A 15,325-nucleotide genomic window follows, 5' to 3' on the forward strand; every position below is an offset into this window, starting at 1 on the left:
GCGGGGCAAGGGGAAATAAAAATGTCTCCACTGGGATTGGTCAGCAAACGCATCGTAGAAAATACACCTCGCTGTAGTCTTAATGAAGGCAGCCACATGCAGCTAAATGTAAAGAAATGAGATAATGAAGACATCTCCTGAAAAAAGGGTGAAAATGTACACAGTGTCATCTTTAACCTGGTAAACCTCTTTACTGTATCTGTAGATGGACAGTTTCACCATCTTTTTATTTCTCCTTCTCTCACTGGCTCAGTCTCTCCTTCTCTGCCTTTTGAGGAATGTGAATACATTAGCGCCGTTATGAAACCCATACTCCTCTGATTTAATTAATGCTATTGTCCCTGCTTTCCCACATCTTTGTATGCTCTTGCGGTGGCAGCTGGCAGATTTCTTTGGCCTTAATGGCCTCATCCCAGGGTTAATGAGGGCCTGTCTCAGACCCGGACACCCGGCAGGTACCCCTCATTAGAGCAGAGATCGAACCGCTGGTAGGGGCTCTTGGCGCCACAGGAATCACATTTTATTTTCTACTCTGCCTCACCTCTGGTCTTTGCCCATGAGTCCAGGATTACTTTGTGAACCAGTGTTAATATACCACAGAGAGGTTGGGAGAGGTTACACGCTGATGTTACACAGCCAGTTATGTGGACGGAGGAGGATGGGTTGAGGAGCAGAAGTGGCTTCATTTGTGTCATGTCCTTGGCACCCACAGCGTGGGTGACGGTGTACATGCCAGGGTCAGAAATTAATAGGGCTCAGGGCGCAAATGCACTTGAAATTTTATAAAGCGACAGTGAAATTATAAATTAGGGTCAGAAGATGCTGCCAGTAATCAGGAGTGCCCTTTGTTACATTTAATCCTGTTCACATTTTATTCATTTATCTGTCAAATAATATTGATGTGCTCTTGCCACCTGTGGGCCACTGCAGGTGACCTACAGTGCAAACTGGTGCAGTAATTCTTTGCAGTGGGCATGTTTAGGAATAAAATGCACAGCGTGATCGAGCAGAATAGTACCAAAGTAAAGTGCCTTCTCCACAAAAAACGTTCAATGAACCAGAAAGAATCAACACACAAAGGCCGAAGGATTGACTAGTTGGAGGGGAAATGTAACTATTATCTTCTGTAAAGTCAATCAGTGGTTCTGCAGCAGTAAAAAAGAAATGTTAATGATTGAAAATAAAACAATTCTAAGTTTCAAATTAGTTTGCTAGTCGCAGTGAAAATGTGTCATCTCAGTCGTTAAAATGGCCTTAATGAAGGACCTTATTTAGAGCAGCTTAATGTCTCTCGCCTTTGCCGTCTTGGGAAAAGGAGACTGAAAAGGTTACCTGTTCACAAAATAGGGTGGACAGCAGACAGCCTCAAAATCCAGCCATGCAGCTTTATCACATTGTAATAAAGTGATAAACGGCGTCAAAGTGCTCTGCTGCATAAAAAGACTAAAATTAAAGTTTCAAAATCAACAGTTTCAGGATTCAAGGTTTCAGTCCTCTTAGATATAACGGACACATGTGCAATCAATGATCAGTTCAATGAAGTAGAAGGAGAAAGAACTCCAACATCACAGCCTGCAGCCTTGAAGGTCCATATGTAGGCTTACCCTGATTGATCACAGGTCAAGCTCTACAACCCATTACATCAGCAGATACGAACAATGCACCCGATAAGCTACAATATTTACAAGAGGCAAGATTTGAAAACCAAGCATGAATAAATTTGGCATTATTTATTCTTTTTATAATTCATCATATATATGAATTAAAAAAATGCAATATAATACATTTGTATGACTCCGCATATGTACTTTAAAGGGAAACTCCATCAGTTTTGTGGCCCTCTGTGGCTCCAGAGGAAGCGGCAGCTGGTCCGGGCTCGACACTGTAAGAAGTGAGCTTCCCAGGCCTCTGAAGCTCGCTCCTCATCTCTGCTTTATGCTCGCAAGGCCACGTTAGCCACATTAGCATAATGCAGTCAAATCTCTGGGGGTGCATTGTGGGTTATGTAGGAGTCAGGTTTTCACAAGGAAGAAGGATGCATGGAATAAACTCACTTAATGACAATCAATCATTAATAAAAATAGACTCAAGAAGCAACATTTACATTCATCTAAATTACTTACTAACCGTTTGATTACTTGACTTTATTTGACTTTATTTGAATAAATAAATCAAAGACATTGGCTCTATCTACAAATTTGTCAAGGATAACACAAGAAAGCTAGCTTGTTTCCATTATAGTCCTTGATGAAAGGGGGTAAATGAATATAACGTAGCTGTTCTAAATAAATCTTTTTGGAGGCATTGATCAAAACTGTAACATTTTCATACTAGTGATCAAAAGTGCATCATTTACTCTTTATAACAGCAATAAGGAACCAAAACACCATTTAAACACCTGATAAAAGGAGCACAAATCAGTTCAATGTATGAAAGGATCTACTTTATTTACGTTGTTTCTCACGGGTTTATTTCTGTTCTTCTTCCTTTCAGGAACGAGGGCAACCCTTTACTTCAAATCGAAGTCGAACCTACATCCGACGTGAGTCCTTTTTTTGATCTCTACTCTTGTTATGCTTTTGAATGTATGTGACTGTCAGCTTTTCATTCAGTCCATCCTTCCTCTTCTCCACGTTTTTGCCAGTAATATTGGTGTGAAATTACTCGAATGAAGACGAAATACAGCTTTCACCATCACTCGTCGCAGTCATTTGCGTTGTTCTCTCATTTAGCATCATTTGGCTCAGCTGTCTGAGGAGCCTCCAGGTAAGTTATGCGTCAAAAGCAGCGAGAAAGAGAGAGAGAAAAAAAAAACGCAGATCGTCATCGCTGTTCCTGTAACAAAGATTTATTCTGAGAAAATGTGATGGAGATTGCCTTGAATGATATTCCAGCAGGCATCTTTGAATAGGTCATTTTCACTTGTGCGGTACATTATATTTCAAATCAAATCAGACTAAATCAGCCAGTTTTCCCCACGGCTATTTTCCCTTTTCATAACCCTCTATTTTTTTATTGGTAATGGCCTGAACAGCAATCAGACACAGCTTGAAAACAATAAGATGCTATTTTACATATAGTTGAGATATGTGTATGTGGAGTAATTGTACTTTTGACATATATGTCAGCATATTTATGATTACTGATGTCATTGCATTTCTACCGCAAGGCATTACATTCAGCAGACAAACAACTTTGTATGCATCTTACCTCTGAAAGTCCTGCGTAGTTTGGAGGAGGTTTGAGGAGATCCTCCAGCTGCTGCATTTAGCAGAATATAAGCATTTGACATCTTGGTAGAATATTTTAACACCACCTCTTTGTGTTGTGTAAGGGCATTTTTGTCACATTGCATACTTGCAGATCTGTGAAATGCAGGCCTACAGCTACTTGAGAAGAGTTTAATTCTGCCATTTTCGCAGAACGAGGAGGGCAACGACGAGGACTCCGGCGACGAGTTTGAGGAGATGAACCTGTCGCTCCTGTCGGCTCGCAACTTCCCGCGCAAGGCCAGCCAGACCAGCATTTTCCTGCAGGAGTGGGACATCCCGTTCGAGCAGCTGGAGATCGGGGAGATGATCGGTAAGGGACGCTTCGGCAAAGTTTTCCACGGACGCTGGCACGGCGAGGTGGCCATCCGCTTGATCGACATCGAGCGCGACAATGAGGACCAGCTCAAGGCCTTCAAACGCGAGGTGATGGCCTACCGCAACACTCGCCACGAGAATGTGGTGCTGTTTATGGGGGCCTGCATGAGCCCACCTCATCTGGCCATCATCACCAGGTAAGGACACAGATGTAACAGGTTGTGTTGTACAGAAGGCTTGGAAATCAGATCTACAGCTGATCAAACCTGCTGTGTTTTCACACCTCATAGTTACAAGTTTAATGTCTACTTCAAAATCATACATATGTTATTATGCATACTGATTTTTTTAGGACCCAGCTTTGATAACTGTGTATCAAATGACATAACATAAAATGAAACTGAAGAAGATAAAGGAATCTGCTATGTAATATTACATGCAAATATGCAGTGCATTATAAATGTGGATAAAGCCTAGTATTGCAAACGTGTTCTGGCCTGGAGGCTATTGCTATAACTTTGTATATTTTGAACACCATATACACACAGAAAAGTATGAATTCATAGAAAGAATTGAAAACACTTATCTATAAAACAGCATCTTTTATAGTAGGTAGGTAGTTTGGTATTCCAAAGTGAGAGAAAATGAAAGACAACATGTAGAATAAACAAAAACCCTTTGCGGGTTATGTGTCCATCACGGCTCTGAAATCTGAGGTTTACTCTACTTCTGAACTCTGAGCGGTCGGTACCCGTTTGGTACGCTCCTTTAGATCAACCGGGCCCGCCTCTGGGACACTGAAGCATGCAGAGGTTATGATTAGACCAGGCTACTGCTGTTGTTGAAGGGATGAACCACCCACACCCGCATCCCCCGCTGTATTTGACTGCAGCACAGTTGACTACAGCACACAGTTGGAGTGAACTTGAATGAATTCTAGCGCATAGGGAAAAAAAAACTTAATTAGTTCAAGGATTAGCACTCACATTTCTTTGCAGCAAGTATTTTCTCTCTTGTAATAAGAAGGACACGGCTGTTCTTGTTAAGGACCATCACCAACAATGCACGATACTTAATTAATTAGCACGGCTAATAATGTTCAAAAGGAAATTGTTCACGTATTTGCCACTCTCCCACTGTCATCAACACAAAGAAGGATGTCTCACTAAAAACAATTTACTTCTTTGTTTCTTCTCTTCTGTTTTTGTTTAACAGAAAATATATATATTGTCTTTTTCCATTCTCTATTTAGAAAGAAAGGCAGAAAAAAGAAGAAAGAGAGGGATTTCCATGCTGGATTCAGCATGCGTTAAAACAAAGCTAAATCTATTAATTTTGCTCCTTTATATTCACAGTGGTTGTAAATACCTTTTAAATAACAACCAACTGATTGATTGGCTGATTGAGATGCGTGATTGCAGTTGATGCCAGCTGAAGCTGTCGCGAGTGAAGGGGAGCCGAGAGATGAGCTGGCTGCTTCTCAGAAATCCTCGCTGCTGATTGCTGAAAATAAAAGCAAATGTCAGTGCAACAGGTGGCTTTGTTATCCCCCTGTAGTCTGCTTCTTCTGTGCCACGGTTTAAAGAAACATGCAGGCTTCGGGCGCGTTCACGCCGGCCTCGTTTGGGTCGGCTGGACTGAAACCCTGGTGCGTTTTTCATGCTCGTGCAGCCCAAAGTGCAATATGACACACCTGTAACATCAAACCTTGCTTTGGTCTATTGGTAGGATAGGATAGGATAGGACATAAACATTGATTATATCTTACTCTTTGATTGTTTCGTTGGTTACAGGCGACTGTGGATGGAATTTGCACACAGAACACAGGCTCGTCTGTGATGTTACCACTGAGTTTTATCTATGGATATGGCATAATTAGCCCTCTTCAAAGCACATAGGTGGCCTTAAGTGTGTTGAGGTATCCTCATTAGCTTTTCATGAGCTGAGTGCCATGACATGACATGACATGGCATACTTAGTGTATCTTATACATGTCCTGTTTGTCTGGGGTATAGCAGCGATTGTTATCATACCTGACCAGACCTGATATTGATGTGAAGGTGTTAAGTCAAGTGACACAAAACCTGTGAAACCACTTTTTTGTGCTGAAAAGAGCCCGAGGGAAGAGAGCGACTAAAAAATGCAGCTGCTGTTAGCTAATCGTAGGAATGAATATGCATGAACTGTTGGCTTCAGGTCCTTTGTTGGTCACCTGCGTTGCACAGTCGGGGAAGAGGGCTCCAGGTGTGAGGCGGGGGGTGGTTGTAGAGCTGTCTGTTAATACGCCGTTGCGATGGCACCCCTCCAGAAATATGACACCACCTCCACGCACCGCAGCGTCACCCCGGCACCGAGTGGGCACACGTTTCAGTTCAGACTGGTGACATTTTATCCTCTAACTACATCGCAGCACCGCCCTAACTCACTGACACAGTCTCACACACATGAACTGCAGAGTAAGCCTGGGTTTTGGTTAAAAGTGGCGATAACACATGATGAGCAGTTAAATACTGTGTCCGTGTTCCAACTATGGATGCTTTCACACTGGAAGTTTACTGTGAATCTAGGAGTGGTTTGCTAAAAAATGTGGTGTGGGAATGAAGACACTGTGTTCCTTCCTCCCATTATGCCGGCATGCCGCGAATGCAGCATTTCAAGAAAATGGCTGCGAACAAGAACCTCAAGACGTTCATTTGTACAGCACCTTTCAACCATAATGCAATCAAAGGGCTTTGCTTCAGGCATAAACATGCCTTATGGGAGGATAGAGTAGGACACATTTGAATAAGGTTTAAAAAGAGTAAAACAATAAGATTAAATTTGAACAGAATAAACCGAAGAATCCAAATTATAGTGCAGTTACAATGCAGTGACTGCAGATATGAATGATTTGTCCCAAATTTAGAATTTTAAAGATTTTTAGCATTTAGCAACAACAAATAAAGGTAGAATGTGAGCAGGGGGTCGAACTGTGATGTGTGTCCAGTGTTCAATAAAGTGATTACATAAGTCAACGCAGTGAATTGAACTCGTGTCCTTTTCCCTCTCTCAGCTTGTGTAAAGGCAGGACACTTTATTCTGTGGTGCGGGATGCCAAGGTTGTGCTGGATGTTAACAAGACCAGACAGATCGCACAAGAGATGGTCAAGGTGAAACAACTCAACACTGATTCCCGAGAACACTTCTGCGACGCACATCATATTACAGGAGAAGTCACATCTCTGCATCTCTGTCCTCAGGGGATGGGCTACCTCCACGCCAAGGGGATCTTACACAAAGACATGAAGTCCAAGAACGTGTTTTATGACAACGGCAAAGTCGTCATTACGGACTTTGGACTCTTCACCATATCTGGGGTTTTGCAGGCTGGCAGGTAATTATGTTCAATACACATCCGAGACAGCAGTGCTTTCTTCAGCACGTGCAGCACAGCAATTTGAAATGGATAATAACATGATATATAACAGTATACACAAATGGCGCAGGGACAGCACCATTTGACATTAAGTTGGTACTGGCTTTCATTTAAGACTGTTTAATTACCATAACTTGCTTTTCTTCAGCTATTTTAACCAAAGTTTTAATCTCATACCTGCTTTTCTGCTCATGATGCATGGCTGCTTTTGTCACTGGCTCCCTTGTTTCTTTCCAAAACTAATAGACAGACATCAGGACGCAATTAGCAGCATCCTCTTTTGACAGGAAACAACACAAATTACATCTAATGAGATAGAGATGGTGAAATCTGACTCAAAGTTCCTCATTTTGTGTGCAATCTTGAGTCTGTGCTGTAAGTGTAACAGGGGTGAACAGGTCAAGGATGAGCACAGAAATCCAATAGTGGTTGGACAGTACAAACAGCAATGTCATACAAAGAAAGCAATGAATCACTAGCAACGATCAAAACGCTCTAAATTGGTTTTTACTCCGCTAACAAATAGAGTATATTTTCTGTCATTTGCCATGTCACGGCTGAGCAAACTAGTAATCACATATTGTATCTGCTGGAGATTGTCCTCATGAGGTCGAGACTTTCGGCAAACCCTCTGAAAGCAGTGAAAGCATGTTGGAGACCAACCAGCAGACTGTGAGCCGCCAGCCATGTTTCCCCATTTTCGAATTTGCAGATTAGGTATGAATCAGTCTTAAATGTTACACTATTTTGCAAATCATGTTGTTATGAAGTAGTCTTAAGTAGGCTATAGTTCAAAAATCTAATAACACTTGATAATAAGGGTACAAATCATATACTTCAGCATGGCTTAACTAATGCATGACTCATGAGGATTTAATGCAGGATTTAATGCAGGATGTATCATGAACTCTGTTGCTCACCATTACCAAATCATAAAGTCTCTATGACTTTATGTGATTAGTTCATACTCAATAGATCATCAGTTAAGAGATGTTAGTTCAGAGTTACTTCATAACAGCTTAAACGTGTGTGATCATAAATTCTCAATTGGTACCTGCTAGATGGTTTTGGATTTTGTGCCTTTGTCCCTGAATTGATGATCTATTGAGTTTGAATTAATCACACAAAGTGACTTTATTGTTTGTTAATGGCGAGCAACAGGAAATCATCCTGCAGTATTTCATGCATTTTCATAAAATGCTACCAGAAATCACCTCTAAAGCTCACTAATTAACATGTTATATTTTGTTCGTTAAATCAAAGCTGGTTGCCTGGCAACATCACTATGGCAATGAGACTACAGGCTCCCAGTAAACCAACTAGTCTTTGTTATATTTCTATTTTTGTATGTATTAAATCAATGAGATAAAATGTGTTACAACCGTGACTCCAAAAAATAAAAAAATAAAAAAATTAAATTGGGACACCATGTAAAACATAAATAAAAACAGAATACAATCAATACAATGTTTATTAATGACATGTTTTCGCTTGCATCTTTTCCTACTTTTTACATATCGTGTTACCATTCAGCAAGCTTCCATTGCGCAATCTGACATGCCTCAAAGCTCGTGCCATGCACCCCACCATCCTTCAAATTGACTGGGAATTGCAACAATATGCCAGCGATGCGACTGCGAAGCTTAAAGCACACACATTTTTCTGAAACAGTAACTGAAAAGCCACATCATCCACTTATCTTATCATGGCTACCCGCAATATCAGAGTGCTGTTATGAAGATGCAGGAATGTCACATCTTTTGCTTGGCAGCGTGATAGAGCAGATCAGTAAACCTCTCCATCTCCACGTTCCCTCATTCTGCAGCCGGAGAGAAGACAAACTGAGGATCCCCAACGGCTGGCTGTGTCACCTGGCCCCTGAAATCATCCAGCAGCTGTCTCCAGACACAGAGGAGGACAAGCTCCCCTTCTCCAAACAGTCGGATGTCTTTGCTTTTGGGTGAGTGTCCTCTAACCTGATGCCCTCCTGTTTGCTTGTCCGGACGAGCCTGATGTTCGACAGTCATAGCCCGCTGTTGACACAGCAGGTCTACAGACCCAAAATATGCGCGTGAATTCAATAAATTCTTACTCTTACAGAGCATCGTCCTACAACTCAGCTCCACATCACATGACAAAGAGGCAACTTTCATTAACTGGTTTTCAGATCTCATTATAGATACAGATGTTCGCTGCTTACTGTAGAAAGAAAATGCTATTATATGTGTTATTTTGCTTCGGTTAGTGTCTGACTTTAGAGATCCAACTTATGTAACAGTTTAATGAGAGCAGGATTAACAATTTTAAAACTTAATTGCCTGAAAAATATCTGATTTTGACATAGACTCCACTTGGTTCCACATGCCTGATGATGACGAAGATAACATGTTCTCAGGAACACTGGGCACTGGGGGAGAGAATGTTGCACAAATAAGCATTGGCAGCCGGAAGACGGCGAGATACAGTGGAAGCTGATTGGAGTAGAATGATGCAAACCAAGAGAGTTACCTTGAAACTGATTGCAAACTGGTTGGATTACTGCAGGCAATATCGCAATATTGAGGAGCCAAGAGAAGTCACCTAATTGATTAGGCGGGAGAAGTGAATCAAAGATTTACAAATGAGGCTGTTTCTGATTGAAGGCTGTTTCTGATTTATTTTTACTGACTGCTGAGAGCTGTTGGATGAGGCCAATGAGAGTCTGTGCTGGCAGGATGTGCCTCATTCTGCTCTTTCGTGGATTAGGGTCAGGCTTCATGCTGTGGTCCCATTGTGTTTTCCAGCTAACAAGGCCCAGATAAAGTCATCTGCAGGCATTTCTTCGCAAATAAGTATTCAGGTGGAAATAAAAACCTGCTCTTCTGTGTGCTCTAGCTTCTATTCTTCTTCTGTTCTTAATTTTCTTATATGTTGAAAATGTATGTTTCTTTACCTTCAAACTTTTCGTTCAAAGATCATGTTTTGGCTTAAAATGCCCAGCATTGCTGGCAAAAGCATGGCTGGAAAATGTCCTGAGTTGTGGGTGAAAACGCGGCTGGAAGAGTGGTCTGCTGCTTCACAGTAATCTCAGTAATCTCAACTATATAGCACATTGTAGAAATGTTGATGTGCTACGTATTAACCGTTCACATGTGACATATCGGTGGTTTGCAGAAACGTACAATGTCAACATTTTATTCTGCCAACAGGGCTGGATATTTGACTCGTTTTAACCCAAATCATCTCACAGAAGTGCCCCCCCCCCCCCCCCCCCCCCCCCCCCCCCCCCCCCCCCCCCCCCCCCCCCCCCCCCCCCCCCCCCCCCCCCCCCCCCCCCCCCCCCCCCCCCCCCCCCCCCCCCCCCCCCCCCCCCCCCCCCCCCCCCCCCCCCTTCCTCCTCCAAAGTCCAATTTTGCATTTTTACTAAGTTGATTAAAAATCCCCACGGCTCCTGTTCTTCCTCTGCCGCCATTACTGATTCATTTGAGGGGGTGGACCCTGCTCTGTTGACTCCTAGCACAATTGCATTTTCAGATGGTCCCCCATATGGAGTTTTTGTCCCTTTATCATTCTTAAGGGAAGGAGAGCGCAGTGCTGGCGCACACTGTCCAGCTGCTCTGTTAGCCCTTGTGTTACCTAGAGGTGACACCCATGGCTGTTTTACATATTCATTAACCATCAACCATCACTTTTTCCCCCTACTCCTGGCAGAGAGATATTTTTATGCTGCTCAAACATGACGTGCAGGAGCAGTATGAAAATAGCCGCTTCTTTGCACAGGGAGGGTGGTGTGTGCTAAGGTTGCATGGGCAGTAATTAAAAACGGGTCATTTCTTTAACTCCTGGAGGAAACTGTCCTTCAAAACTTGAAGGCGATGACAAAATTCATCCACAAAATGCAAGTTCTTTTTGCAAATGTACATTAATCTGATATCTGATCGTTGTTGTGGGTTATATCTTGCCTGGTAGTGTTCGCACTGGCCTCCATAAGTGTGTTTTGACAGTGGTGTTACTCTCCTGACCACACCTCCTGACCCGCTCCCTCCCTCTGTCTTTACAGCACCATCTGGTACGAGTTACACGCACGTGAGTGGCCTTACAAGAGTCAGCCAGCAGAGGTGATCATATGGCAGATCGGCAGCGGGATGAAACCCAACCTCACCCAGACTGGCATGGGGAAAGAGATATCAGTAAGCTTTCCTTTCTAATTTGCCACAATTCACGACTCGCTCTGTTTTTCAAACGCGCATTTTTCGTGTTCAAGCACTGTGCACAGTGAATCCTCGACTCATTTCGCTCCGAGACGTTATTGCAAATTAGCTTTGCATGATAAAGACTATAAGCAATCTGGAGCTGGATTCATAGAAGTACCCTCAGAGTGGATCTTAAGATGATAGACAGGAACAACAAAAGTTTTAAGAAGGATGCTCATGAGTGAAATTTTGACTGAAAGACTTTCTGAAGGGGACAATTAGAAAGTTTTTGCCACCATTACATCATTTTGCAGAAACGCATTTCAATGAGCCTGGTGGTTGTAGGATGTGTGGAAAAGTATTTTAACTGGCTAACATTTTGATTAAAGATTCAACTAAGACAGAAGTTCTGCGCGGAGCTGAGGAGTTTATTAAAATTGGGCAATGGTAGCAAATATGTTTGCTCGCGAATGTATTTTTGTTCATATAAAACTGGAATGCATTTCTGTGCTTCTGTTAACAAAGGGTGTCAGATCAGAGTCAGCCATGAGACCAGAGCTTTTCAGTTTGACTCTGTGGGTCCCCTGTTAGGGAAAACTGCACCTGTCCCCTGGTGGTAGTGGCCTTTCCTGTCTGCAATGTGCAGTTCGGCATGGTTTCCTCCTTGATTTCCTTCGCCTTGCTAAACCCCTCGAGCCCTGTCCGTTCTCTCCGACCGTCCGTCTGAACAGATCTACAGGTTTACCTGTTAATTCGACGTGCTTAGACTCTAAATGACTCCAACCTGAGTGCTTTTTTTCTGTCTTTTCCAGGACATTCTGCTTCTGTGCTGGGCGTACAAGCAGGAAGAGCGGCCCAGCTTCTCCAAGCTGGTAGATTTACTGGAAAAGTTGCCAAAACGGAACCGTCGCCTTTCCCACCCAGGGCACTTCTGGAAGTCAGCTGAGTATGTCAAATGAGTTAGGGACACAAAACAGCAAACAATCAGCAACTATTGAAAACAAAACAAAACAAAAAACAAAAAAAAACAGCCGCCATAACTCTCCATGAATAACCCACCTCCTTAAAGAATGCACTGAATCCAAAAGCCAGCCCAGTGATGAAAACTGCCCATGCTGTGTGTACTTTCATGGAATGTTGGCATGTGTGTGTACAGATAAGTTGACTGTCCAGCTTCTCAAAGCAGTCGGGACTCATATTTTCTTTGGTTTGATTTGAACCATGCAGGATATTTTTTTCCTTTTCTCTTTTTTGTCTTTTACTATTGACTCATAATATTTGGTTTATTTCCTGGACGTATCTTGCTTGTAACTTCCGACCGATCACATCATCCTGGACTTAAAAAAAAAAAATGTAGATTTTTGTCCATGTTTTTTTTTTTTATTTGTTTGAATGAATGTAACCGTTGTACATCAGACATTGTATATTTTCACAGCATTGTCTCGCCATTTCTTATGTCTGTCAACTGTGTAGATCATTGTGTCAATGTTACCTCATGGTCTCCCATGTGTGGATGTCTGTACAGGTTACATGTTTGTCTCAAAAGCTTTATTTAACTTCAAAATGTCCTCTTATTTACACCGTACCATATGAATGTGAAGACGCCAGCGTCCCTGTTCGTGTGGGGATGTGTTGGCACGGTTCTTTGATGGGAGACTGTTCTCTGATCAGCCTGTGCTTTGATTGAACATAAGTGAGGCGTTTGAACAATAACTTTGGAGAAAAAAAAAAGGCCTCTGGTCAGACCAGGACTCCCTCACTTGACGCTGTTCTGTGAAATCGCTGACACTTGAAATGTATCTCGCCAACTGTTGCAGAACTAATTACCCTTCAGACATGCTACCACTGAGCCCCCTGTCCCCCATTCCCTAGAAATAAATGTACATTATTTTACTTAACTAGCTAAAGATAGATACAGAATATCATAGATACAGATAAAAATCTAAAGCTCGCTGCTGTATAGTCAGTGTAGTAATTTTAAGTTATTTTAACTTTGTAGACCCTAATCACTGGCAGAGTACTGACATGACACATTAACTTTCTGAGTAGTGTATGATACTGTTTTATGAAATAGTCTGGAAACCTAAATGGATGAAAGACCGGTTGCTAATGAGCCTGGGTCCAAGGAGGGAATCCGAGCTCTGTAATGGTGTGACTGTTAGACGTGTAAGGGGAGAGCACACGACCTTTAAAAAGGCAAAACTAAAACTTTCGGTTTTTTCAGATTTGTTTGGAATTGCTCAAAAGCAGTGTTGTAGTCACCCTGAACTGGAAACTCTTCATCCTGCCGTCATCCTCAACCTGGCTTTTACTCAAAAAAAAAAAAAAAAATCCTTTAATGCGTTCCCTTTTACGTTTATGCTGAGCGTTTTGGAGAAAACATCGATATTAATCTCTTAAACAACCAATTATGAGAATGTTTGTTTGAGTAAAGCTTTTAAATGTAGTGTTTGAAGATTTTACGAGCAACCATCAATAAATGGCTTTGAATAATCACGTAGAAATCGGCTGTGTAAAGGTGTGTTCAGACTGAATGCCAAGTGAAGCTAGGGATGCAAACTCAAGGTGGAGCTAATTAAAGTGACACCGTGCAGCTTTTGCAGAACAGTGACCACGGAGACTACAACAGCTCTGAACTAATGTATTGATGAAGCGCTGCCACTGCAATTATGTTTAGCATTTAGCTAAATTACCCAGCGGCTGGTAAGAGTAGCATGAGGGGAGAAGAGTCACAAAGCCAGCAAACTGGCTCAGAAATGTCAGTTACTGAGTAATATTCATCAGTCTTTGTTAAATTAGCCACCATAAGCAACAGTCATACTGATGGACTGTGTAAAAGAAGTGGGTGAAGTGGACATAGCCACCATCATGCTGGCTATGTCCGGTCGCTCTGGTACCCCTAATGCAAACCTTGCTTTACTGTCTATTTTAAGACTGTAAACTACTTATGAGAATGTTTACTGAGGTAATAAATCAACTGACCAGTGGGGCTGCCCCCTGCAGGTCATTAGAAATAATGCAGATTTAAGGAACTTTGCATTGGCTTCACTTTTCAGACCTGGAGGCTTCTTTCATACAGTCTATGGTCAGACCAGACTGAGTCAAACCAAGTGTCGGGATGATAACAGTCTGAGTACACGCATATACCTACACATACAATACACACACACACACACACACACACACACTTTCTGTGCATGTTGTTAGGAATGAGGTGAGGTGAAAAGCTTTGTGTTTAGTCTGAACACAACTGAACAAATGCTGCAGAACTTGTCCAATGTGCCATTTCCTGTCACATGGCAACTCGCCATTCATTATTCAATTAAGCCTTTCATTGACCATTGCGATAATTTAATTTTAACTTGGACATAACTGTTCTTGGTTTTCATATTTTATTCATTTACTTGCCGAACAGACTTTGTCTAGTCTTGGCATGAGCTAGACTTGGCTACAACACTGCTGAAAGGGTGACTGTGGAGGACAAACGAATCTTTAACTTGCCTTCTTTTTTTTTAATTGTGAAAGAAGTGTGAATTATTGAGTTCTTGGATTATAAAGTTTAAAGTAACGAGTAGGTAACTCAAATCTGGCTGAACTTTCCCTTTAACATATCAGAAAAGACATATCAGGATGCTGAAGACCACCCCAGGCCATTTTTCTACTTCATGCTGTATATCATAATATATTTTAAATGTATGTTTTAGAGATATAGCAAATCTGAGTCATATCATCATGAATTGGAAGCTGTGGTGTCACTCGAGCTGTATACTGCTTTTGATTCTCTCTAGCCAAGTCGAATAGATAGAGACAATCGAGTCATGTTAAATAGCCATTTTCCACCTCATTATATACACATCTGTGTGTTGGAAAATGCATACAAACAATCTGCTGCTGTTTTTTGGAGTCTGTCTGTCTATTTTGGAATTGCTGGGATTCAAATATTGTAAGTGGATCATTTATATTTGTACTGTTTACAACTTTCAAGTGCATGAGATGGACTATCAAAGATTGATTCTTGTTATGAAAAAAAATAATCCTTCTACACTATATATAAAAAGTATGTGAGCATTTTTCTGATGAACTGTTGTCCATTGAGCTTTGATCTCAATACCTAATGAAGTTTTATGTCAGGCTTTGCAAAACTTTTCAAC

The 15,325-nt window shown here is 41.8% G+C and overlaps 1 protein-coding gene across 1 annotated transcript in view; it reads left to right on the forward strand.

The window, feature by feature from the left end:
- The window catches only part of ksr2 (kinase suppressor of ras 2), an 86,992-nt gene extending 74,859 nt beyond the window's left edge, over positions 1–12,133 (forward strand). Inside the window, exons 15-21 of the mRNA XM_041937596.1 lie at positions 2,494–2,542; positions 3,423–3,784; positions 6,640–6,736; positions 6,827–6,960; positions 8,828–8,962; positions 11,042–11,171; positions 11,987–12,133. Of these exons, the coding sequence (XP_041793530.1) occupies positions 2,494–2,542; positions 3,423–3,784; positions 6,640–6,736; positions 6,827–6,960; positions 8,828–8,962; positions 11,042–11,171; positions 11,987–12,133 (1,054 nt within the window). The remainder of the gene's footprint in view (positions 1–2,493; positions 2,543–3,422; positions 3,785–6,639; positions 6,737–6,826; positions 6,961–8,827; positions 8,963–11,041; positions 11,172–11,986) is intronic.
- The last annotated feature ends 3,192 nt before the right edge of the window (positions 12,134–15,325 follow it).

Source organism: Chelmon rostratus, chromosome 5, assembly GCF_017976325.1.
Source record: "Chelmon rostratus isolate fCheRos1 chromosome 5, fCheRos1.pri, whole genome shotgun sequence".
In the NCBI taxonomy this organism is placed as follows: Eukaryota; Metazoa; Chordata; class Actinopteri; order Chaetodontiformes; family Chaetodontidae; genus Chelmon; species Chelmon rostratus.